Source organism: Podarcis erhardii, assembly GCF_964252035.2.
Source record: "Podarcis erhardii genome assembly, chromosome: 1".
In the NCBI taxonomy this organism is placed as follows: Eukaryota; Metazoa; Chordata; class Lepidosauria; order Squamata; family Lacertidae; genus Podarcis; species Podarcis erhardii.
The window spans coordinates 21,758,546-21,783,614 of NC_138497.1; the positions used below are offsets into that span (position 1 = coordinate 21,758,546).

General features: G+C 39.5%; 1 protein-coding gene across 2 annotated transcripts in view; it reads right to left on the bottom strand.

Annotated features, from left to right (window-relative positions):
* Window positions 1-25,069, bottom strand: part of PPP4R4 (protein phosphatase 4 regulatory subunit 4) — an 85,032-nt gene that overhangs the window by 42,182 nt on the left and 17,781 nt on the right. For both annotated transcript variants that reach the window (XM_081859671.1, XM_081859672.1), the window contains exon 3: window positions 11,330-11,432. In XM_081859671.1, the coding sequence (XP_081715797.1) occupies window positions 11,330-11,432 (103 nt within the window). The remainder of the gene's footprint in view (window positions 1-11,329; window positions 11,433-25,069) is intronic.

Sequence of the window (25,069 nt, forward strand, 5' to 3'; positions counted from 1 at the left end):
GCCCAGAATAACTAAGGAGATAGTACAAGAATACTTGGCTAGTTTAGATGTATTCAAGTCTCCAGGGCCAGATGAACTGCATCCAAGAGTATTAAAAGAACTGGCAGATGTGATCTCAGAAATGTTGTCCCTATTTTCAAAAAGGGGGTAAGAGAGGACCTAAATAATTACCGCCCAGTCAGTCTGACATCAATACCAGGGAAGATTCTGGAGCAGATCATTAAGCAAACAGTCTGTGAGCACCTAGAAAGGAATACTGTGATCACCAATAGTCAGCATGGATTTCTGAAAAATAAGTCATGTCAGACTAACCTGATCTCGTTTTTTGACAGAATTACAAGCCTGGTAGATGAAGGGAACGCAGTGGATGTAGCCTACCTTGATTTCAGCAAGGCATTTGACAAGGTGCCCCATGATATTCTTGTAAAGAGACTGGTAAAATGCGGTCTTGACTATGCTACCACTCAGTGGATTTGTAACTGGCTGACTGACCGAACCCAAAGGGTGCTCATCAATGGTTCCTCTTCATCCTGGAGAAGAGTGACTAGTGGGGTGCCACAGGGTTCTGTCTTGGGCCTGGTCTTATTCAACATCTTTATCAACGACTTGGATGATGGACTCAAGGGCATCCTGATCAAATCTGCAGATGACACCAAACTGGAAGGGGTGACTAACACCCCAGAGGACAGGATCACACTTCAAAACGACCTTGACAGATTAGAGAACTGGGCCAAAACAAACAAGATGAATTTTAACAGGGAGAAATGTAAAGTATTGCACTTGGGCAAAAAAGATGAGAGGCACAAATACAAGATGGGTGACACCTGGCTTGAGAGCAGTACATGTGAAAAGGATCTAGGAGTCTTGGTTGACCACAAACTTGACATGAGCCAACAGTGTGACGCGGCAGCTAAAAAAGCCAATGCAATTCTGGGCTGCATCAATAGGAGTATAGCATCTAGATCAAAGGAAGTAATAGTGCCACTGTATTCTGCTCTGGTCAGACCTCACCTGGAGTACTGTGTCCAGTTCTGGGCACCACAGTTCAAGAAGGACACTGACAAACTGGAACGTGTCCAGAGGAGGGCAACCAAAATGGTCAAAGGCCTGGAAACGATGCCTTATGAGGAACGGCTAAGGGAGCTGGGCATGTTTAGCCTGGAGAAGAGGAGGTTAAGGGGTGATATGATAGCCATGTTCAAATATATAAAAGGATGTCACATAGAGGAGGGAGAAAGGTTGTTTTCTGCTGCTCCAGAGAAGCGGACACGGAGCAATGGTTCCAAACTACAAGAAAGAAGATTCCACCTAAACATTAGGAAGAACTTCCTGACAGTAAGAGCTGTTCGACAGTGGAATTTGCTGCCAAGGAGTGTGGTGGAGTCTCCTTCTTTGGAGGTCTTTAAGCAGAGGCTTGACAACCATATGTCAGGAGAGCTCTGATGGTGTTTCCTGCTTGACAGGGGGTTGGACTCGATGGCCCTTGTGGTCTCTTCCAACTCTATGATTCTATGATTCTAAGTTATTGGGCTTGCTTGGGACTTGACTTGCACAATTTCAACCAGATTGTCTCCCACTGTGTACAGTTGAAATTGCACAAGTCAAATGCGCATAAGATGAGGTATATCATCTGGGAGGTGGGAAGGCAAGACATTCCGTATTTTTAAGTATGCGTAGAATGAGATTTATTGATACACTCAGCCTATTTGTTAAATGGTAAAGTAATCTGCTCAAATGGTTAACAATATAATAAATGAAATGTTAAGTAAGTTCTAATTTCTAGTATGCTGTCAGAGTGAAAGCTGACAATATAAACTGTCAAGCTCTTTTAAAACCTACACAAAGGTATTACAAAGGAATAAAAAAGGTGCAGTGCTTCAACTTTCCTTGATGACTCTGATACATAGAAAGAGCTGCACCAAGGTGGAAATTTATGGCACAAAACTGAAACACTTGACATCCAAGTGAAACATCCTGGCTTAAAGATTTTGCTGACAGCTGTTGCAAGAATAGAACGTGCGCACGTCATTTCCTCTATGCAAGACGAACAACCATGACAGCTCAAAATGGAAATGTCAACCCAGAATTACACATATGAAACATAAAACTATAAGGAAAATCAATTATTCATGTTTAATGAGGAAGATTTAGATATGTTCACCATAGTGCCTGTGTGCCTTGATTAAAGAGCTATATTTAGCATTTTACTGGATGATAAGTGTAATTCAAATATATTTTACAATTCCAAGTTTCTCTGATTTTTCATTAAGGGTTTGCCCTTGAATGCCATTAAATATCCCTTAGAACATAGAACATCCCTTAAAGTCTCATAGAACAAGGCACGGATATCTTGTGGTGGGAAAACAAATTGAGAGTGACAGAACATTGGGGAGAAAGGCAAGAAAGCACCAACAGATTAGGAGCATGAGCAGACTAGGGTCACTTGATCTCATTTATACCCACTCGACCACTTGGATCTGCAGAACTGGCACTGTTATGGGTAGCATATAATACTAGATCCATACTTCTAAGAAATCAATATTTTGGTGTGGCAGCACCTACACTTTGGAACTGCCTGCTTATTGACATCAGGCAGGAATCTTCTCTGTACTCTTTTTTGGTGCCTGCTTAAAATGTTTTTGATTAGGCAAGCCTATAGAGACATGGAGAAGTTACATATGTTTTATTTCTTTTTGGCCACTGTTGATTTCATTATTTCATTCCAGTATTTTTGTAATCCACTTGGAGCTTTCCTTAAAATCAAGCGGTATATAAATAAACGCAATGATCAAAAGGCTGCCTGCCACAGTCTTTTAAAAGTATCAGAGCCTACCCAGAAGAAAGGTCCCATGGGGATTCGTGCAATAGTGGTTGCTGCTTGGGAAAGGTAACAGATGATATCTAAAAGCCTTCTCAAATGATGGTCAGTTCTCTGTTCCCAAGATAAACAATGGCAGCTTTGGAACTGTGACCTAGAGGAGTGAAGTTACTAAACCAAACCTTGTGCTGGGCCATTGGGCAGCCTGAGCTCTAACTCACATGCACTTAAACTGAACTTGCCATAAGTGCACTACTCCTTTTGTTGACCCAAAAGGATCCTAGCGATCAGGATTTACAAAGATGTTCACTTCCTTCTCCTTGAAAATACAGTTTTTTTTTTGAAATAAAAGAATGCATCATCCTTGTATGTAATGTGCACACTTCCTGCAATACTGATTGCAAGACATATTGAGCACTAAGCCAACTTGGCTTTTGAGTTTCAGCAAGAAAATTAACTATGGGAATGACCCAATATTACACAAGAGGAGCCTAACTTCCCTGCTCTCCCCTGCAGTCCCCCTTGCACTACCAAAAGCTGTCCCAGTGCATTCCTTCAATCATTTGGAGCAGATTTTGAGGGAACACAGCAGACTACAAGCAGGAGCGGAAGGTGAAGTCCCATTGCATAAGCGGAAGTCTGCTCTGTTTATACATGAGCAGCGTTGGATACACCCCTAAGGCATTACCAGAACAAAAGCAATCGTCCTCACACTAAAATTCTATTATTTAGAACGTATGTAACAGGCCAGGAGTCACAGATTTACAGAATCTGTATTTATCACATTGCCACACCTTGATAAGAACGTTTTGAGGACCAGTGTCATTATTATAATTTGAGGATGTTAGAGCATGCCCATGAGCCACTCCTCTGTCTAAATCCATCTTCTCAGAATGGTTTACATTTAACTAGCTTGTAAACAGTGGCATAAATCCCAAGATTCCGGGAGCAAACCATTACATGTCCTTTTTTTAATGCATACTAAGCATCTCCTTCCAATCTTCTCCCACATACCAGCTGCTTAGCTTGCAATAGCAAGAAACTCAGAATGAACAGTGCTGGCTTGCCCATTAGACAAATAAGACATTTGTCAAAGGTGACAACCTTGGAGGATGTAGCAAGATGCGCCCCCCCCCTTGCTTCTGTTCCAGTTATGGAAGAAACCCTAAGTCTTGGTGTTCGTTTCACTCCTTTCCCACTGCATCCTGTCATGAAAAAAATCAGATGAAAAGGACTAGGAGCCAAGGATGGGATGAAAGGCTCAACTGTATCAGTTCTGCAGCTCAGATCCACTTCCTATTCATGTGAAAGAGATTAGAACCAGACTACATGAGGTCAGACTATTATAACGTTAGTTTGAAGCATGATCACAAATGGGACTTCACATATTTTATCCTGTGAACCACCCTGAGAACTGCAGGTATAGGGTGGTATACAAATTTAATAAATATAATAATAATAATAATAATAATAATAATAATAATAATAATAATAATTCATTTCTTGCCTCCTGGCTTGAGTGCTCTTTAACTGCCATTTGCAAGTGAAATAGGAAGACTGCACTGAGCTGGGAGACTGAGGAGTTTTGGGTTTCATGGTAGCCCAACCATGATTCATAAAGCATGGAAGGATACACAGGGCAGGCATAATTGCTGCTTTTGCCAAGTCCTCACCAATGCTGATATGCAAAATCATTATTCAGCCCATGATATATGACAAAATAATGTCAACAGGAGCAGGTTGGACTACAGCCATAATAGAATGATATACCATCTAAGAAGAGAGGCAAAAGTAGTCATGGATTTACTTGCTATTCGGCACCCAAGAACAAGTCACTGCTTGGCTGTTCCACATCAGCTGACCAGCTAGTTTTCTGACGTGAAATAATAATTAGTGCAAGATTATCCAATTATCAACCACATTCCCAGGCAAAGTTAAGAACCATGTTTATTGTTGGGTGTGTTAAAAAATGTGTTGAAGAACCATTTCCACTCCACTGAAATAAAATTTTCTAAGAAATGGTGAAACTACCTACAGAAAACCTGTGAATATTTTGAAAGCAGTATAAGACCTTTCTGATTGTGTTAGCTGAGCAGGATAAGAATGACAGAATGCAAAATGTGTTGTGCTTTAAGCCATTTTGTTATATTTAGATTCCCCCCCCCAATGATTGTTTGTATGCTATCCTGAAATCTCAAAATGATTTAGCTTATACAGTATATTCAAATAAATGCAAATTAATATGTTAACATACTTCTGAAAAATCTAGATGCCACAGTATTGAAATAAATAATTACTAGCAAGCCTGAACTTTGTGCAATACTACTAATGGCAACAACAGTCATCTCAAATTATAACATTCAACTGCTAGGAACAGCAACTCAAAGAAGTAGAAACTTCACTTGCCCAGGTCTTCTTTGGATGAGGATGCTATTTTTAGAGTAGGATCTGAAACAGGCCTAAGCCCTCTCCAGGCAACAAAAGAGTACATGTGGGCATATAATGGGTTGGGAAGAGATGCCTGTCCACACAAGCCCTTCCCCTAATGACTCAAATGGCTCCTGGTCCTACCCTGCATAATCAGGATTCCTAATTGGAGAAATCTAATTGCATTCTGTAAAATGCTGTTACTGCAGAACTGAATGCAAAAAGGTTGAAGGAGGGACACTAAGTGTGTACACCCTTGATGGCTTACAAAATTTGAGCTCCCACATGTTTTTCTGAATATAATCTCTGGGCTTGTACACTTCCTATCCCATTTATCTTGTTGCTTGCAGAAGACAAAAGAATGCACCAGAGAAACCTCCTATTTATTTGAACTCATATTTTAAAGGTAGAAGGTTGCCCTCACTCAACACCTTTTCTCTGTGCTGAGGGCAAAGGTGAGAGTTGAGGAGGGTTACATGGGAGCCTGAAGCCCAAGGGCCAAATAGCACCCAAACAGGCAGTATGTTTCAAAATACTTTTCACCTCCTCTGCTGAGGGAGACCTCACAGTCAAGCTATTCTTAGAAGTCTTCTTCCTTCAGTAAAAAGTCAGAAGATATCCATATCACAACACTATAGTCATGTAAGCTGACATTTTTAATAAGTCAAAGGTTTATTCTCATCTTGTCATTTTAAAGAGAGAAGTGAACCAACGTAATTTTCAACTTGCAGACCACCTAAGAATAAGAGCCATGACAACATGAAAAAGATTAGCCCAAATTATTAGCAATGATAGTCTGAGGCTCTTGCAAGCACTTACAATTATTACTCCTTTTCCATTTGTTCTTTTTCCCCCAAAGCCTCCACAGTCACTATTATGGATGACCTTTAAAGTCTATCAAATAATTCAGGGAAACACAGGAAGAAAGAGGCGGATGGGAATACTGTATGCTGGAAATATATTAAAGAGCCCTTGGGCTAAATTAGAAAATTGCCACTTTGTTCAGAACTTAAATGAAAGAAGAACCCACAAACAAATGTTCAGATGTGTTCCAGAACTTCAGTCGGCAAGATTTCAAATGCCACACATGGCTCAGCCAATTAAAAGGGGGCAATTTATCATTAGGACTCCTACTACTTCCTTACTAGAAGGCCACATACTTAACAACTAACAACAACTGAACCCTTCAGTAGATGTCACACTTGTAACAGAAAGAAAATAGAATTCTTTAAACAAAAGGGAAATCTAAGGGAACAAATCTTTAAACAAAAGGGAAATGCTTCCTGTAAGTCAGACTGAAGAGGCTGCGAAAATAGGCAGAGCAATTCTGCGTTAATATTGTGCTGCCACTCCACTGATGGAACAGCTGCTGCATCCATGCGTGCTTGGCCCAAGGGGGACAAGGTGAAAACACACAACACAGAAAACACACAAACAGCATAGCAATGACAGACACACCCACAACGTCCCTGAAAATTCTGCCAGCGTCCACCACATGGTAAGCATACATGAAGGGGCTAAGGTACACAACCTGCTTCACCACACACAAAACATGCACAACACCACGTCCGCCCCACTCCATCAGCCTCAGTGGCGCAGACAATGATGTTCCCCCAACTGCTAGTCCCCATGCATCTCTCCCTACAGACAGGGGCTTGAATCCCCTAATGCTCCTCACAACCAGTTTTACAAGCACCACACGTGAGGACACATACACACAGGAACGGAAAACCTACATAGCTCCTTAGGCAAGATGCCTGCAAGAAGCACACAGAACCCACCTAGGACAAGGGGTCATCAGCCACTCAAAGGTTCATGAGCCACTTTTCTGGCAAGCAGCCAACAGCAGGGACCAGGACATGCAATGAAGGCAGCCACAGAAACACACTGACAGCAGCGACCTCCAGTGGCCGACTCAGGAGGGCATGGAGTTCTTCTCTCAACCCATCTTACTCCCCCCTCATCTCTTTTGAACCCCGCTCACTGTCTCGTACACCCTGGCAGCATCCATTTCACTTGTGAATCCATCATGGAACAGGGGACCTGACTGAGTCGATAAAAGAGAGCTCACTGTCTTAGATCTCATCAAGCCTCTTCCCCCCCCCCAGGTCATATATAATTATTAGTAGTGTTATCATCATCATCATCATCATCATCACTCCCATGCTTCCTCCCACAAAAGAGGGTCATGGCAGCAGACAGCAAAGAAGCAAAGCAATCAATTTAAAAATAAAAATAAAGTATTTAAAAACAGTAAGAACTTCTAAAAACATTTTTTAAAAACACTATATTCCGCTACAAGGGTGGGGGGAATGGATCCCTGTATATCAATCCTTGACAACAAAGAAACAACACATACAGCACAGTCAAAATCATATTTTTTTTAAATAATATTTATTAAGATTTCAAAAAAGTTACAATAATAAAAAAGAAAAGAAAAAGAAGAGAAAAATACAAAACACAAAAAGATAAAAAACAATTAAAACAAATCAACCTTTCCATATCTTAACTTTCATTTACCTGTTTCCCTGACCTCCTCGCACCTCCCTTTTTTGTATTCTAGTTCAATTAATTATTTCAGCAAATCCTTTCCATTTTTGCTTTTATCCTAATAGTTTATCTTAATATATTGTAACTTTACATTCTCACCTGTTAACAATCCATCTTTAAATACTCCTTTATAACATTACTGCAAAAGCCACATAACTTCATTCCAGCATCCTTCTAACATTCCTTAATTTTACAATATTTCTGTAAATAGTCTTTAAATTTCTTCCAGTCTTCTTCTACCAACTCTTCTCCCAGGTCTCGGATTCTGCCAGTCATTTCCGCCAGTTCCATGTATTCCGTCACCTTTCATCTGCCATTCTTCCCGGGTGGGTAAATCTTGTGTCTTCCAATACTTCGCGATGAGTATTCTTGCTGCTGTTGTGGCATACATAAAAAAAGTTCTATCCTTCTTTAACACCAATTGGCCAACCATGCCCAGGAGAAAGGCCTCTGGTTTCTTCAGGAAGGTATATCTAAATACCTTTTTCATTTCATTATAAATCATCTCCCAGAAAGCCTTAATCCTTGGGCACGTCCACCAAAGGTGAAAAAATGTACCTTCAGTCTCTTTACATTTCCAGCATTTATTATCGGGCAAATTATATATTTTTGCGAGCTTGACTGGTGTCATGTACCACCTGTATATCATTTTCATAATATTCTCTCTTAAGAAGAAGAAGAAGAAGAGTTTGGATTTGATATCCCGCCTTTCACTCCCCTTCAGGAGTCTCAAAGCGGCTAACATTCTCCTTTCCCTTCCTCCCCCACAACAAACACTCTGTGAGGTGAGTGGGGCTGGGAGACTTCAGAGAAGTGTGACTAGCCCAAGGTCACCCAGCAGCTGCATGTGGAGGAGCGGAGACACGAACCCGGTTCACCAGATTACGAGACTACCGCTCTTAACCACTACACCACACTGGCTCTTAAGGCATTACATGCCATAAACTTCATACCTGTGGTCCATAACTGTTCCCAGTCAGCCAGCATAATGTTGTGTCCCACATCTTGTGCCCATTTTATCATAGCAGATTTCACCATTTCGTCCTGAGTGTTCCATTTCAACAGCAAGTTATACATTCTTGACAGAATCTTAGTTTTGGGATCTAACAGTTCAGTTTCCAATTTTGATTTTTCCACCTGGAAGCCAATTTTCTTGTCCAATTTGTATGCCTCCATTATTTGATAATAGTGAAGCCAATCTCGCACTTTGTCTTTTAGTTTTTCAAAGCTCTGCAATTTCAGTTTATCTCCCTCTTGTTCCAAGATTTCCCAATATTTCGGCCATTTGGCCTCCATATTGAGCTTTTTCAGAGCCTTTGCTTCCATCGGTGACAACCACCTTGGGGTTTTATTTTCAAGTAGGTCTTTATATCTTATCCAGACATCAAACAATGCTTTCCTAACAATATGGTTTTTAAATGCTTTATGTGCTTTGACCTTGTCATACCACAGATATGCATGCCACCCAAATACATTATTGAAACCTTCTAAGTCCAAAATATCAGTGTTTTCAAGAAGCAGCCATTCTCTCAGCCAACAAAATGCGGCTGATTCATAATACAGTTTAAGGTCTGGCAGGGCAAATCCACCTCTTTCTTTTGCATCCGTTAGTATTTTAAATTTTATTCTGGGCTTCTTGCCCTGCCAGACAAATCTAGAAATATCTCTCTGCCACTTCTTGGAGCAATCCATTTTATCCAAAATTTGCAGTGTTTGAAACAAAAACAACATTCTTGGCAATACATTCATTTTTATCGTGGCAATACGGCCTAGCAATGAAAGCTTCAAATTTGACCATATTTCTAAATCTTTTTTCACTTCCGTCCAGCATTTTTCATAGTTATCCTTAAATAAATTCACATTCTTAGCTGTCATATTAACCCCCAAGTATTTCACTTTCTTGACCAATGTTAAGCCTGTCTCCTTCTGAAACCTCAGCACAGTCAAAATCTTTAATTGTTGGCTAAAAAAAATTTAAAATCCCCTTACTCTGAAATCAGTGGGAGTAAAATTCTTGGTTCTAGCTCTGCAATGGAGATGGAGACTTATTTTGCAGGATACAAATTAAGTGTGCTTCTTTGCCATGCTGCCCACATTCCCATCCCATTTCAGCCTTTCTGACAGCACAACGTCATACGCAGAATGGCTTGGATGACTGAGTCATGACCACATTCCACCAGCATAGGAAGGCTCATGTCTAAACCTATAGGACCTCAAGTGTCAGACTGCAGCATAGAATTACATTCTAAATATCCAAAGCAGCCACAACAAAAATAAAACACTAGTTCATAGAAAGCCAATTAGAGGGAAAAAATCCAAAAGGAAATAGTAAGATTAAGAATGTATACAAGTAGAAATTCATAGGCGTACCAGAAAACAATAAAAACAACAGCACAGAAAGAAAAATCTAATTAAAAGCTCCAAACCCCCCATGAATGTATTTATCTGGTGCCTAAAAGTTAGAAGGGTAGGCACCATTCAAGTGTCCCTTGGGATGTTGTTCTACAACCATAGTGCCACCACCAAGAAGACACTGTCACCAGTCTCCACCTTCCTCAACTCGGATGGGAAGGACACTTGGACCATGGCTTCCAATAAGGATCTCAAACAACTTCATATTTTATACAAGCATTTCCAAGCTACAACAGGATTCCATTAGCACAGGCAGTCTACACAGAGGCACTATTGTCTGCAATCCCTCCACTACTTTAGGTGTACCAAAGAGCTTCTGCGTGTTCCATAGGCCTTTTCATCTTACAACACAGGATGGAGCACTATTGTTCAAGAATGACAAGTCCAAGGCCACACTAAGTGCCCAGAGCTAGCTGAACAGCTCCTTAAATAATGGGTTCTTTGGATCACATAAAACATGTAAGTGAAAGAGCAGGTGTTTGAACTGGGTGGAAGGAGTTCTCTTGGTGAAAGCTTAGGGTTTTGGAGGAGGAAATTAAAATTATACCTAAGGGTTTGTGAAAAGTCTAAAGTTTTCAAACTAAAACATTGTGTGTGTGTGTGTGTGTGTGTGTGTGTGTGTGTGTGTGTGTGATTGCAAGCCCTTTTGAGTCAAAACCTGCCTCTGTCACTCCCTTGTTAAAAAAAATATAAATGTTTTGTAATCTGCCCTCAGCCCTGGATAGTATAAGCAAGCCTTAAATGCATAAATAAACCAGTAGACAAATTATTGACTGGAGACAACTATTGGAAACCAATAGCACTGATATCCCAGAATAATGCAATAAACATGCATTCATCTCATCAGGATAGCTAGCAGTTTTAATTTTCCATATATGGTTAAATAACTAAAATCTCATACAAATACACTAATTATAAAGAGTTACCAATACAGTGCTATTGGAGTATGTTATTCAATCTGAAAAACATGTTTTCTGTTGTTGCCTTCTTTATTGAAGGTCTGACTCACAACTGCTAAAATCAATGGGAGCTTTGTCATTAGCAAGAATGGGATGTGGGTCGCATTCAATTATTTTAAAGAAGATAAAAAACAACAATCAAAGTAAGGCAAACTATACTTACTCTAACTTTTGGCAGGACTCTCCTTAGCGTCTCTGCAGGATTCTGTCGCATCAGAACTGGAAGACTTGCAACCACGCTTGTTCCTTGGATATCCTGACCAGAACTTATAAAAAAACACATTTGTTTTAAAGTATTTTGCAATGAGAACATCTTTAGCAAAAGACAAAAAAAATAAATTTTGCTCATATCTCTTTTGTTTAAACATTACAATACATAAATTACACGTATTTAACGTTTTGAAATTTAATTTAAAAGTGCATGCAACACAAATCTTCATTTAATTAACTAGAAGTAGCATAACAATACACAACGAAAACATTCTACCTCCGATGTGATGTGATTGAAATGCATTCAGTAAAGTCACAATGTATCCTTAAAACACCATTTTAATTGCTTTACCAAAACAGAAGCAACATGCAGCTGAGGCAAGAAACTGTTACAAGCCAATGAAAGTGTTATCATTTCCAGATGCGTAGCAAGTAGTATTTTTGCATCACCAAAAAAGCAACTGCTAACTTGAGGGGGCTTGGTAAGAATGTAATCTCAACCCTGAAACCACAATTAACCAGTTGTTATTGTTATTGTTATTGTTATTATTAATAATAATAATACCACCCCAAACACCAGACTGGGTTGCCCCAGTCACTCTGAGCAGCTACCGAGATATATAAAAACATAATAAAACATTAAACATTTAAAAGTTCCCTATACAGGGCTGCCTTCAGATGCCTTCTAAAGGTAGCATAGCTACTTAGCTCCTTGACATCTGATGAGAGGGCATTCCACAGGGTTGGTGCCACTACCAAGAAGGCCCTCTGCCTGGTTCCTTGTCATTTCACTTCTCACAGTGAAGGAACCGCCAGAAGGCCCTTGGAGCTGGATCTCAGTGACCAAAAGGAGTGAAGATGCTAAGTGCTTGGAAACAAATTATTGTAGCTCTGCTTTCAAAGTAAGATACTCCTCCTTCATCCACCAACCATTTCATCCAGAGGGAGCAGAACCTGGAAAAGGTTCTTCTATATTCCTCCCCATAAAGCAGGGATTGAGAACCTGTGGCTCTCCAGGTGCTGTGGGACTGCAACTCCCATTATCTGTGACCACTGGCCATGCTTCCTGGCCTAATGGGAGCTGGAGTCCAGCAATATTTGTAGGGCTGCAGGCTGTCCATTCTTGCCACAACAGCTCAGTTGAGTTCCAGACCTTGTTGGAACAAGTTGTTAACATGGAGTTGTCCAAAGTCTGGCTCCTCTAGGCTAGTACTTGCTACTGACTGAGTGGCTGGTATGCTTTTGATTGTCTATGGCTTACATAGGAACAGAACATAGGCAGCTGCATAATACTGAATTAGAGTATTGGTCCATGTAGCTTAGTATAATCTGTACTGACTGGGAGTGCCTCTCCAGGGTCTCAGACAAGGAATCCCTTCCTAGCCCTACCTGGAGATGCTAAGGATGGAACCAAGCACTTTCTGCATGCAAAGCAAATGCTCTACCACTGAGCTATGGCCCTTCCCCTTTGCCTACTCCTGCTCCTTCCAGAATCTCTTCTCACCCATGGGATTCTCTACAGACAGGACAGGAGACAAATTTATAACATGAGTATGGGATGATATTTTAGGAGCTTCACAATAGCTGGTTCTGGCACTTGAGCCTTATGCTATATATGGGGGAAACTGTAACTTGAGTGCTGGGAAAATACCCTTAGTAGACAAATTTGAGATGAAAACCAACATTCAGTTACAGTAGTTCAGTTGCGGACTCCAATCTACATCCTGACATACAATCAGAATGGGTTTCTTCAGTAATAAGGCAGGCTATTATGCAGAATATTGGATTTCACTAATTTAACTAATAGATAGAAATATAGATATACCGGTATATGTATGTATATGTATTAGACAACTCTCATACTGGGGAATCATTATCCTTGAATAATATAACATCTGTTATAAAAACTTTAGGGATATTCAACTGGGGTCCTTTTGAAGGGCTGGGGAGGGAAGAAAGATAAGGAACATAAGAATAAGCTCATTGCTTATTTGTAGTTGAAAGAGGCACATAACTCAAAAAACTCCTAATTGAATGCACAATGTTCTAGATTCAAACTACAACATGTATGGTTAAAAGGAATTCAGATAGCGTTACTAGAAAATACATCTGTCTGAGACCTTGAAGACAGTATACCCAGATGCACTAACTATCTGACTCAGTATAAGGCACTTTCACATGTTCATGTTTCTGTTAATAAATTCACACATATTTTAAAAAATAAAAGGGTCCAGATGGAAATGTTAAGTACACAGTGTCAGTCTCTCAAACTATAGCAAAGTTTTGAATTGCTTCCAATTCAATTTGTCTTTATGGGAAGTTCTTAATTCTGTACTAGATAAATCTTTTTCATATTAATCCTGCTTAAAAAAAAGATCTTCATCACACGTTAACATGCTATACTATAATAAACACATATGTGAATCCTTTTCCGTGAACTTAACCAATAAAATGATGTGGTGGGGGGGGATGGGAAGAGATTCATTCATTTTGGCACAAAGAGGAAGCCAGCATTTGTGTAAACTGAATGTTAACGCAAAAAAGTGGTGTGATGATATGCAATTCTAAAGAAAAATGAGGCCTTTCCTTTTTTTAAAAAAAAAAAAAAAGCTCCAAGTGGCTGGCTTGCTGTCAATTTAAAATGAGAAGCAGAGGGTTTTTAACACCTACACAAGCTGTAATTTTCCAACTGTGGAAGATTTTTCTTTTATTTCTACTGAAATAGCAGAATTGGTGATCCTCTGCTCTTTAGCGATTCTGAATTAAAACCATCTATCATATTGTGGTCACTCCAGCAGTTTTAACACTGTAAGATGTATCAAAATACACATACACACTTTTTATTTCAATCAGGGGTTGCTGCAAATTCAGCATTGTCTAGAAACTGTCGTTTTATTAAAAGCACTAACCACAGGAAAGCTCTCCCAAAACTTAAAGTCAACTTAACTATTCTGCCATTGTGTGAACAAACTTCACAATGCTAAGGTTTTCATGGAGGGAAAATCATTTCTACATTTTCAATTTTTTTCTATAGAAGTTAAGCTATGTATATTGTGATATTAGATTACAAACAAGCAGGTGCTGCAACAAAATGTTGCAGTGCTCAATGCTGTTGCTCAGGATTTCAGCGCTTCATCCCATTCCCAGCTTCATCCCATTCCCAGCTTCCACACAGTTAGTTTGTCATCACCCCACCAACTACAAAAAAACCCCAATGGCAACACTAAGTCAATATCCTGTGGCTACAGACTACAGTCTGTCCTCTTAGGCATTTTGGGGAATGGGTGCCAAGCCCCCTAAATAACTTTTACCAACCTTGGGGCTCCCTTAAGACTGTTGATGGAGCCTGTGAAAAAGACTGAACTATAGTCCTAGAATGCTTGTATATATTATGGGAATGTTTGCCTTGCTTGTATGTCTTATTGCAACTTGAGTGGGGGTTACCAAGTTAACTATGCATTGTTCAAGTGGAAATCTGCTCTGCTAGCGGAATGGCAGAGTTGGGTGTTACATTTTGTGCTGTTATATACATACAAGACTGTACAATATCTACACTCTTTGATTCCAGTAGGAAGATCTGCACAGTTGGACAAGTTCTGCTCCAGCTATTTCCATGCAAAAACCTCCTAGACAGAACAATCCAGTAGTCATGGGTATGCTTCTGCTATTGGTCTGTAAAGGAGTAGGCTGCGAGATCTACATGTACGTTATTGATTCCTCCCCTACACACACACAGGAATAGATTGCGCCCAATAAATACAAAGCTCAACTTTTCTAGCTAGTCTAGAGCATGCTGAAGGTTGTAGAAGCTGGAGGATCCTGCTCTAGCACTATGTTTCTGAAGTCAAGGCAGAGCGTTCTGCTCAAATAGACTTCAAGATAATGACTGATGCAAACTCTGAATATGAGCTTATCTCAATGCCTTGCCTTCAGAAACATATTTAGAAAGCTTTCTTATCACCATTACTAAGTGGATAAGCAGATCCATTAACAGTTTTGGATGCATGCCTCAGAAATAGTAAGGCTGCAGTTTTTAAATTACTTGGGAGCAACTCCAGTTGAATTCAGTGGGCCCTAATCTGTTCAAGCTGCGCATCATGAAACATAGTGGGACAAAGGATAGAAATGACAAGACTCTCCACAGTATATCAAAAAGTCATTTCACATGGCTGGGGGCAATATATATTCTTTGCAGTCTTCCAAATATTTTTTTTTTTATAAATATTTATTAAAGTTTTTAAATATAAATGCACAAATAATAAACAGTCTTACTTCTATCACAGACATAATTTCATCACTTCTTTGGACTCCCTCACGTCTCCCGCTCCCATTTACATCGTTAAAAGTTTTTTCCAAACAAATTATCAACTTGTTTACAATCTCATGTCCACTCATTCAAATATAATCTAGCACTTCTTCCAAAAAATTTTATATTTTCTTTAATCTCACTTATCATCAAATTTCAAATCTAATTTAGTGGTGGCCAGTTTTTTTATAATCTAGCATCCTTCTTAGCATTCAACCAAATTACAATGTTTTTGTAAATACTTCTTGAATTTCTCCCAGTCTTCCTCCATCTTCTCTTCTCCCAGGTCACGGATTCTGCCAGTCATCTCGGCCAGTTGCATATAGTCCATCAGTTGCATCTGCCACTCTTCCAGTGTGGGTAGATCTTGGGTTTTCCAGTTTTTTGCGATGAGTATCCTTGCTGCCGTTGTTGCATACATAAAGAATGTTCGGTCCTTCTTTAACACCTTCTGGCCGACAATACCCAGAAGGAAGGCCTCTGGTTTCTTAGTGAAGGTATACTTAAATACCTTTTTCAGCTCATTATATATCATTTCCCAGAAGACCTTCACCTTAGGGCATGTCCACCAGAGGTGAAAGAATGTTCCTTCGTTTTCTTTACATTTCCAACATTTATTATCAGACGAATGGTATATTTTGGCAAGTTTAACTGGGGTCATGTACCATCTATATATCATTTTCATTACATTTTCCTTCAGAGCATTACATGCGGTGAAGTTCAGCCCAGTGGCCCACAACCTTTCCCAGTCCTCAAACATAATGTTATGCCCAATGTCCTGTGCCCATTTTATCATAACCGATTTAACCATTTCGTCTTGTGTATTCCATTTTAACAGCAAGTTATACATTCTAGATAATACCTTAGTCTTTGGTTCTAACAATTCAGTTTCTAACTTCGATTTCTCCACCTGGAACCCTAACTTTTTATCATTTTTAAAAACTTCTTTAATCTGAGCATAATGTAACCAATCTCGCACTTTGTCCTTCATTTTATCCAAACTCTGCAATTTCCAATTGTCTCCATCTTTTTCTAATATTTCCCAATATTTTGGCCATTTGGCCTCCATATTGGGTCTTTTTAGGGCCTTAGCCTCCAGAGGTGAAAGCCACCTTGGAGTTTTATTTTCCAGTAAGTCTTTGTATTTTGTCCAGACATTAAACACTGCTTTCCTGACAATATGGTTCTTAAAGGCCTTATTGATCTTAACTTTATCATACCATAAGTATGCATGCCAACCAAAAGCATTGTTAAAACCTTCCAAGTCCAACACGTCAGTGTCTTCGAGAAGTAGCCAGTCTTTTAGCCAGCAAAAAGCTGCGGCTTCATAGTACAACTTTAAGTCTGGCAGGGCGAAGCCCCCTCTTTCTTTCGCATCTGTTAATATCTTAAACTTAATTCTGGGCTTTTTGCCCTGCCAGACAAATCTGGATATATCTTTCTGCCACTTCCGGAAGCACTCCGTTTTGTCCACAATCTGTAATGTTTGAAACAAAAACAACATTTTTGGCAATACATTCATCTTGATAGCAGCAATTCGGCCTAACAAAGAAAGCTTCAATTTTGTCCAACTATCCAAGTCTCTCTTAATTTCAGACCAACATTTTTCATAATTATCCTTAAATAGACTCAGGTTTTTTGCTGTTATGTTTACCCCTAGGTATTTTACTTTTTTAACCATAGTTAGTTCTGTTTCTCTCTGAAACCTTTCCGACTCTATATCTGTCAAATTTTTTCCCAACACTTTAGTTTTCTGTTTATTTAATTTAAATCCTGCCACCCGACCAAAATCCTGTATCAGTTGTAATACTCTTTTCGTACTAGATTCTGGCTCCTGCAGAGTCAAAACTAGGTCATCTGCAAAAGCTTTCAATTTGTATTGTTTCGCTCCGACCTAAATCCCTTCCACCAACCGGTCCCCTCTGATCAAGTTCAAGAGCACCTCCAGAACCGAAATAAATAACAAAGGGGAAATCGGGCAGCCTTGTCGTGTTCCTTTTTCAATTTTGAACTCTTCTGTGACCACATTGTTAACTATTAGTTTAGCCTTTTGTTCTGAATATATTGCGTCAATCCCATTCTCAAACCCCCGTCCCACTCCCATTTCATTCAAATTTCCCTTCATAAATTTCCAAGAAATATTGTCAAAGGCCTTCTCCGCGTCTATAAAAATTAACACTGCTTTTGTATTTATATCTGTTTGCAAAAGTTCCAAAACGTCAATAATGTTCCTAGTATTTGCAAACATATGTCTGCCTGGGAGAAAGCCTGCCTGGTCTTTATGAATTACTTCATTAAGAACTCTTTTAAATCTACTTGCCAAAATGTCTGCAAATATTTTGTAATCCACATTCAGAAGGGAGATGGGACGATAGTTTTTAAGTTGTGTCTTTTCAGCTTCAGATTTTGGTATCAATGTGATAAAAGCTTCCTTCCACGATTCCGGCGCCTTCTTCCCTTCCATAATTTCATTACAGACCTCCATCAATGGTTGGATCAGATAGTCTTTTAATGTCTTATAATACTTGGAGGTCAGACCGTCTGGCCCTGGAGATTTGCCCAATTGCATGTTCTGGATAGCTTGTTCAATCTCTTGCTGTGTTATTTTGTTGTTCAGGATTAATCTGTTTTTTTGTGACAACTTTGTTAGTCCATTTCTTTCCAAAAATTGTTTAATCTCAACCTCATCTTGCGGCCCTTGAGTGTATAATTTTTTAAAGTATCTCTGGAAACACTTTCTAATTTCCATGGGGTTCTGGATATTTCTTCCTTCAATTTCTAGGTTTGTAACTGTATTTAGTTTCTGTCTCTTCTTCAACTGCCAGGCTAGCAGTTTCCCACATTTATTTGCCGATTCAAAAGTTTTTTGTTTCATTAATTTAATCTTCCATTCTATTTCTTGGTTTATCAATTTAGAATATTGAGCTTGATACAGTTTAATTTCTCTCAGAATCGGCTGTGACTTCGGATTTGATCTTAATTTCTTCTCCAATTCTTTGATTTTCTGCAAAATCTTATCCTTCCTTTCATTTTGTGTTCTTTTCTTTACAGTGTTCTGTTGTATCAAGAACCCCCTCATCACAGCTTTGCTTGCGTCCCAGATAGTTCTTTTTTCCACCGTAGTGTTCATATTTATTTCAAAATAATCCTTCAGAGTTTTTTGGGCCTTCTTGACAATCTCCTGATCTCTAAACAAGCTATCATTCATCTTCCATCTAAAGGAGCCGGTTGGCAAAAGTGTCATATCCATCTTCAGCGCATTATGGTCGGAGCAGGTCTTTGGGCAGATTTCCACTTTTCTAACCTTGGGTGCCAGACCTCTAGATATCCATATTTGGTCGATTCTTGTCCAAGTCAGTTGGGCTTCAGAGAAGAATGTTCCCTCTCTTCCCAGGGGGTTCTTAGTTCTCCAAATGTCAATCCAGTCCATATTGTCAGCCATTTCAAAAAAGGTCTTTGGCAGTCTGCCGTCTTTTGTAACATTTTGATTTTGTGACTTATCCATGTTTGTCGATACGACCCCATTCATGTCTCCCATCATAATGATGTGCAGTCTTCCAAATAACTTTTGAACAACCTGAAAGCTCATTGGAATCCTGACAACAACAGTATGATTATTTGTGTTAAAATATATATAAACTGCTTTAACATATGAAGAAATTCCAAAATGATGTACAAAAAAGGACAAACAATGCAGAAATATAAGATAAAATCAATTTAAAATACAACAATTCCACAAATCGTAATAACCAGAGTCTCATTTAGCTACAAAGCTCAATCTGTCAAGGTTTTAATATTTATGTTGAGTTAATACACGTAGGAATGGCAACAAAATGTTGTGGTTTGGAGTGCTCCTGTTCAGCAAGAAATGTTCATGCCCTTTTGCAGGATACTCCATTTCACTACCATCTTAAGCCCACTAAGCATGGTTAGTCCTCACTGGGCTGTCTTTCACATCCTCCACCACTTTGGGCCTTTTTCTAAAGGGTTGTGCATGTGGTTTTTTGTACTTCTGCAAACCTTTGATACCTCCCTCTTATGCTTACACCTCCCTCTTGTTGATGGATAGGGCCATTCAGACTTCATAAGGATTCAGTTCACTATTGTTATAGATAAAATATAAAAAGCAAGCTCCTAATCCCTTGTGATTTAAAAGATACATTTAAATATGTGACTTACTTAAATAAGAAACCTCAAGATAAAATGGAGCCCAAATTCACCACGAATTATTAGCACTCAATATTCTGACCCACATAGTAAAAATTTCCATGAGTTACTGAAAGCTTTTCACAATTAAAGGTTACTATTATCAGAGTGCGATAGAATTAGTACAAGGCGTTCACAGAACAGGAACTTGCATATTCCTGAGAAAGATATGCAAATTACAGATTTCATGCAACTCAAGTGTGCATATTAACCGTGATCCTCCAACTCAAGATATATTTAGGAAACTGTCTTTAGCATCAAGCAAGTCCCCGTGACCAATACCAACTTTAAAAACCTATTTTCTTCCAAAACATGGGCACAACCAATCAATCATCTTTGTTAGGGCTCAAACAATCCTTGCCAAGTCTACTCAGAAGTCCCAAAAAGAAAGTATAATTTTTGCTTCAGAACTATTGTTTCTACTCATATGCAAAGAAACAATAATTTAATCAGCCGAGTGCATGACATGAGGTAAGGCTTCTCAAGAACCACTGATCAAGAAGGTTTTAGGATTTGGCAGAAGCCCCAATACACTTGCAGTGTTTCCCAAACTTAGGTCTCCAGCTGTTTTTGGACTACCACTCCCATCATCCCGAACTAACAGGACCAGTGGTTAGGGTTGGTGGGAACTGTAGTCCAAAACCAGCTGGAGACTGAAATTTGGGAAACCCTGCACTAGAGGAATACAAGATATGACACCACAGTTATAGATATGCTAGCAGAGTCGTTCTGCTGACTGAGCGGCTCCACCACCAAACATATATGCAAGGCAAAACAGGGCAGAAACATAGATGGGTCATGGGCAGCACAGGAGAGGAGCACACATGTGTCATACCCAATACTCCTTCCGTCCATGGTTAGATCTCGGTTGAGGGCACAACTTGTTAGTGGCTACCCCTTGATTTTCTTTCCCACTGACCAATGGGAGATTTAAATTTATATACAGTCAGACCTACATCAACAACTGTTAAACCTATATTACAAAACAGGCTAGGGTACAACTTGGCATCCAGTGAAATGTGCATGGTATGGAAGGAACCAGTACAAGCCTCCAACCAGGTAGCCAGGAAGAGGACTTCAACAGCTTCCCAACACACACACACACACACACACACACACACACCACTTTCCCCAAATCTCAGCTTGTTTTGTCATCTGGGCATATAAGAAGCTCAGTTTCAAAACAAGTAAACTTTGAACCGTGGGTTGTTAAATTAACCAGAATTTATTATAAACCACAAGCTGTGATGCACAGGACAAAGGAAGGCAAGATTCAGCAAAGCAAAAGCCTACTGAAGTCTTCCTTCTGTCTGGAGGAGAAAAGCGAGGGGGACCACAAGAGACTAAGGCTCGTGGTAACTCCTTCTTGCTTCTGCACATTTCACTAAAGTTTAACATGCTATATAAACTTGGTCAGTGGGTCAGGGATTGGACAGTTAAATATACTAGAGACAGAATTCATCTAGAACTGCCTTCTCAACAATAATGGCTGGTGGTTACAGTCAACTTTCCATCATCTCTAAAGGTAAGTTCTAAGGGATCCACTCCTATAGACTAAGTTGGAGTCCAGCTGATTTTATTTACAGTGGTACCTCGGGTTACATACGCTTCAGGTTACATACGCTTCAGGTTACACACTCCACTAAGCCAGAAATAGTGCTTCAGGTTAAGAACTTTGCTTCAGGATAAGAACAGAAATCGGGCTCCGGCGGCATGCCGGCAGCAGGAGACCCCATTAGCTAATGTGGTGCTTCAGGTTAAGAACAGTTTCAGGTTAAGTACAGACCTCCGGAACGAATTAAGTACTTAACTCGAAGTACCACTGTATTTCATAAAAAATTGTACACCACTTTATTGTATCATCATCAGCAACAACAACAAAGTGGTGTACAAATAGATAAAACAAGAAAATCAAGATCAATTTACAATAGAGTCGTACCTTGGAAGTCAAACAGAATCAATTCTGGAAGTCCGTTCAACTTCCAAAACGTTTGGAAACCAAAGCACGGCTTCTGATTGGCTGCAGGAAGCTCCTGCAGCCAATTTGAAGCTGCAGAATCCCCACTGGACGTCCGCCTTCCAAAAATAGTTCGCAAACTGGGAGCCAAAACGTTTGAGAACTAAGCTGTTCGAAAACCAAGGTACAACTGTACTTTAAAATTTTCAGACCCAAAGGGTAAAGGGACACTGTAATACATATTGTGTTCTATTCTAGAATAATGTTGATTTGCTTGATTGTCTCCTCCTTTTTTATTTATTAACCACCCAGCTTGTGAGCTCTTACTAGTTGGAACAGCTGACTGGATAAGGTAAAATAGAAAAATCTAACTTCTAACAGATTACAGGCAAATTACCTAGGCATGCAAATAGACAGAGATGAATCAGGCTCTTTTCTGATTAGCCCAAGTAGTAAAATTCAGGCTCTGCTGGAGTCAAATGGCATGGAGAATTGTAATCCAGTTGCTACTCCAATGACTCTAGAATATTAAAAGCAAGATGATGAAAAAGAATTTGAGGATATTGACAAATACAGAAGTGTAATTGGAAGTTTGCTTTATTTAGCAAACATATCCAGGCCTGACATATCAAATGCAACTGACATACTTAGCAGAAAAATGTCCAAGCCAACACAACAAGATTGGAATGCAATGAAACGTGTTTTAAGATACCTTAAAGGAACCATTTATCATACAGCGGTACCTCGGGTTACATATGCTTCAGGTTACATACACTTCAGGTTATAGACTCCGATAACCCAGATACTACCTAAAACAAAACACTTAGATATACTCTATGCACATGTGAAATATTGCATTTTTAAAGTGTGGCTCAAGCTCAGATATTGTTCCACAGAGCTTATGACTACAGATATTTTTACAAAGCATTTGACTGCTGTAAAATTTCAAATGCTGACTATGGTATTGGGACTTACTGAATAAAAGGAGGGGGGAGAATACCAGGTGTTCAAGGCAGAATTTCAAGTCAGGAGGGTTGTTGGAATATTCTAGAAGAAACTTGTAAATGGCCTTGAACAAGTTGCTAGGGAACGGAAAATTTCCCCAGGAACAGGTGTCCTTATCAGGGCATGAGATCAACTAAGTTGGGGTCAGTGTAAATGAGTATGTGAATGAGTCAGCATTAGGTCTCTGGCCGGATGGCTAAAAGGAGGAAAAGATTATGTTTCTTTATTTGTTTTGTTCTTTATTGATGACCAATGTAAAGTTTTGTAAATAATAAAGACTCTGAGCCAAATGGTGTTTATTCCTGTACAGTGGACGCTCGGGCTGCGAACGTGATCCATGCGGGAGACACGTTCACAACCCACAGTGTTTGCAACCCGCAGCGCTGCGTCTGCACACACGCGGGTTGTGATTCGGTGCTTCTGTGCATGCACGGCCGCCGAAACCCAGAAGTAACCTGTTCCGGTACTTCGGGGTTTCAGCAGGTCCGTAACCCAAAAAAACGCAACCTGAAGCATCTGTAACCCGAGGTATGACTGTAATGGGAATTTCACTAAGAGATAGCTGGAATGCTGCTGTTGCTGCTGCTGCTGTAAAGAAGTAGAAAGTGCAGGGAAACTTTTATGTAAAAAGAACTCTGCTGCAGAAATAAATGAAAACCCAAGAGTAGATGCTCACACACCAACAGTGCATACAGATATGAGGCATATGAAGTCACACACACACACACACACACACACACATATACTACACAGTATGAATTTTAATTAAGGGAAATGTATACAAATGCATCACTAAGTTATTTTGCCCAAATAGTATTTGGGTCAAATACATAGATACTTGTAGTTATATGTACAGCCTTTATCAGAGGTCTGGGTGGGGCACAATACATAAGCTGCAATACAGAAGTACATAAACACACTAATAACCATCAGAACAATAAATCAGTATAAATGTCTGCGCTGTTAAGAGATATATGTGTTGGGAAGCCCAGATTGCAGTAAGCTTCCCCTGATATTATGGATTCAGTCAAGGACAAGCATAGCACACACATATGGAGGTTTTTATGCTCTGGAGCACAAGTAACTCATGGGAAACAAAACACATGTATAAATCTCCTTTTCCCTGCTATTCAACTTAACACTCTCACATTGGTAGGAAAACAAGGAATAAGGCCACTAGGACTCTTCTGCATATATCCATGCACTCTGCCTATGTTCAACTGGAACAAGTTCTATATTTACTTACTCTGGTTTGGAAACTAATATAGGAAGCAGCTTATAAGGAAGGTCATGGTTAAATAAAGCAAGCATATCTTTCCTTCGGATATCTGACACTGATGAAAACTTAGCCTTGCTCCATAATATCAGCAACTGGTGGTTCTGTTTTTGTTTTGTTTTTTTGTTTTTTTGCAAATAACGGCTCAAATGCACAGACACTGTAGCTTGCTAATGGTGATTCAGCAGATTACACAACAGAAAAGTTTTTGGACAACTAGAAGCATTTGAGTCATAATGTACATTTCATATCTAGTTTATTTAATTCACATAGCTATGAACAAAGTATTAAACACGATCAAATTCTTTCCTACCAGGTCAATCACTTGTGACTGCAAAATGCAAATGGCAAGAATAGCAAAAGATGGACATTTATTTGTTCCATTCAGTTTGTACCAATGGTGTCAAGCTACAATGCTTCATACTGATTCGTATTATGGATTTTTCCTATACAAAACACTTACTCTGATTCACATCCACTGTAAAACAACACAGAGGCTACAATGATCACCACAAAGGGTCAAGTGGATAAACCAAAAGTGGTGGAAGCTCATCCAGGAACATAAACTAATAGCCAGGTTTAAGAACTAATGTGGATATGAATACTTATGGAAGTCAAGCCACAAATGTGTGAAAATGTCTGGCTATATTACAAAGAAAAACTAGAGACTTCAAGAACAGGTGAAGACTTCTTTTGAAGAAACAGCTTTAAAATTAGCACAATGGGCTCCTTTTGTACTTAAAAAAAGAAATCTCTTGTACAAATCAAAAGCATGACTGTGCTCACTGTTTGCCTGCTTTGGTTTTCAGGTCAGGGTAGTGTTTCAATTGAAATGCTGAGCTAAATGGATACTCTGATCCAGAAAGGCTCTGCTTATGTTCTTGTGGCAATGAACAATAAATGAAAGGTAAAACGCAGGGCAAGGGATCCAGAGTGTCCTACT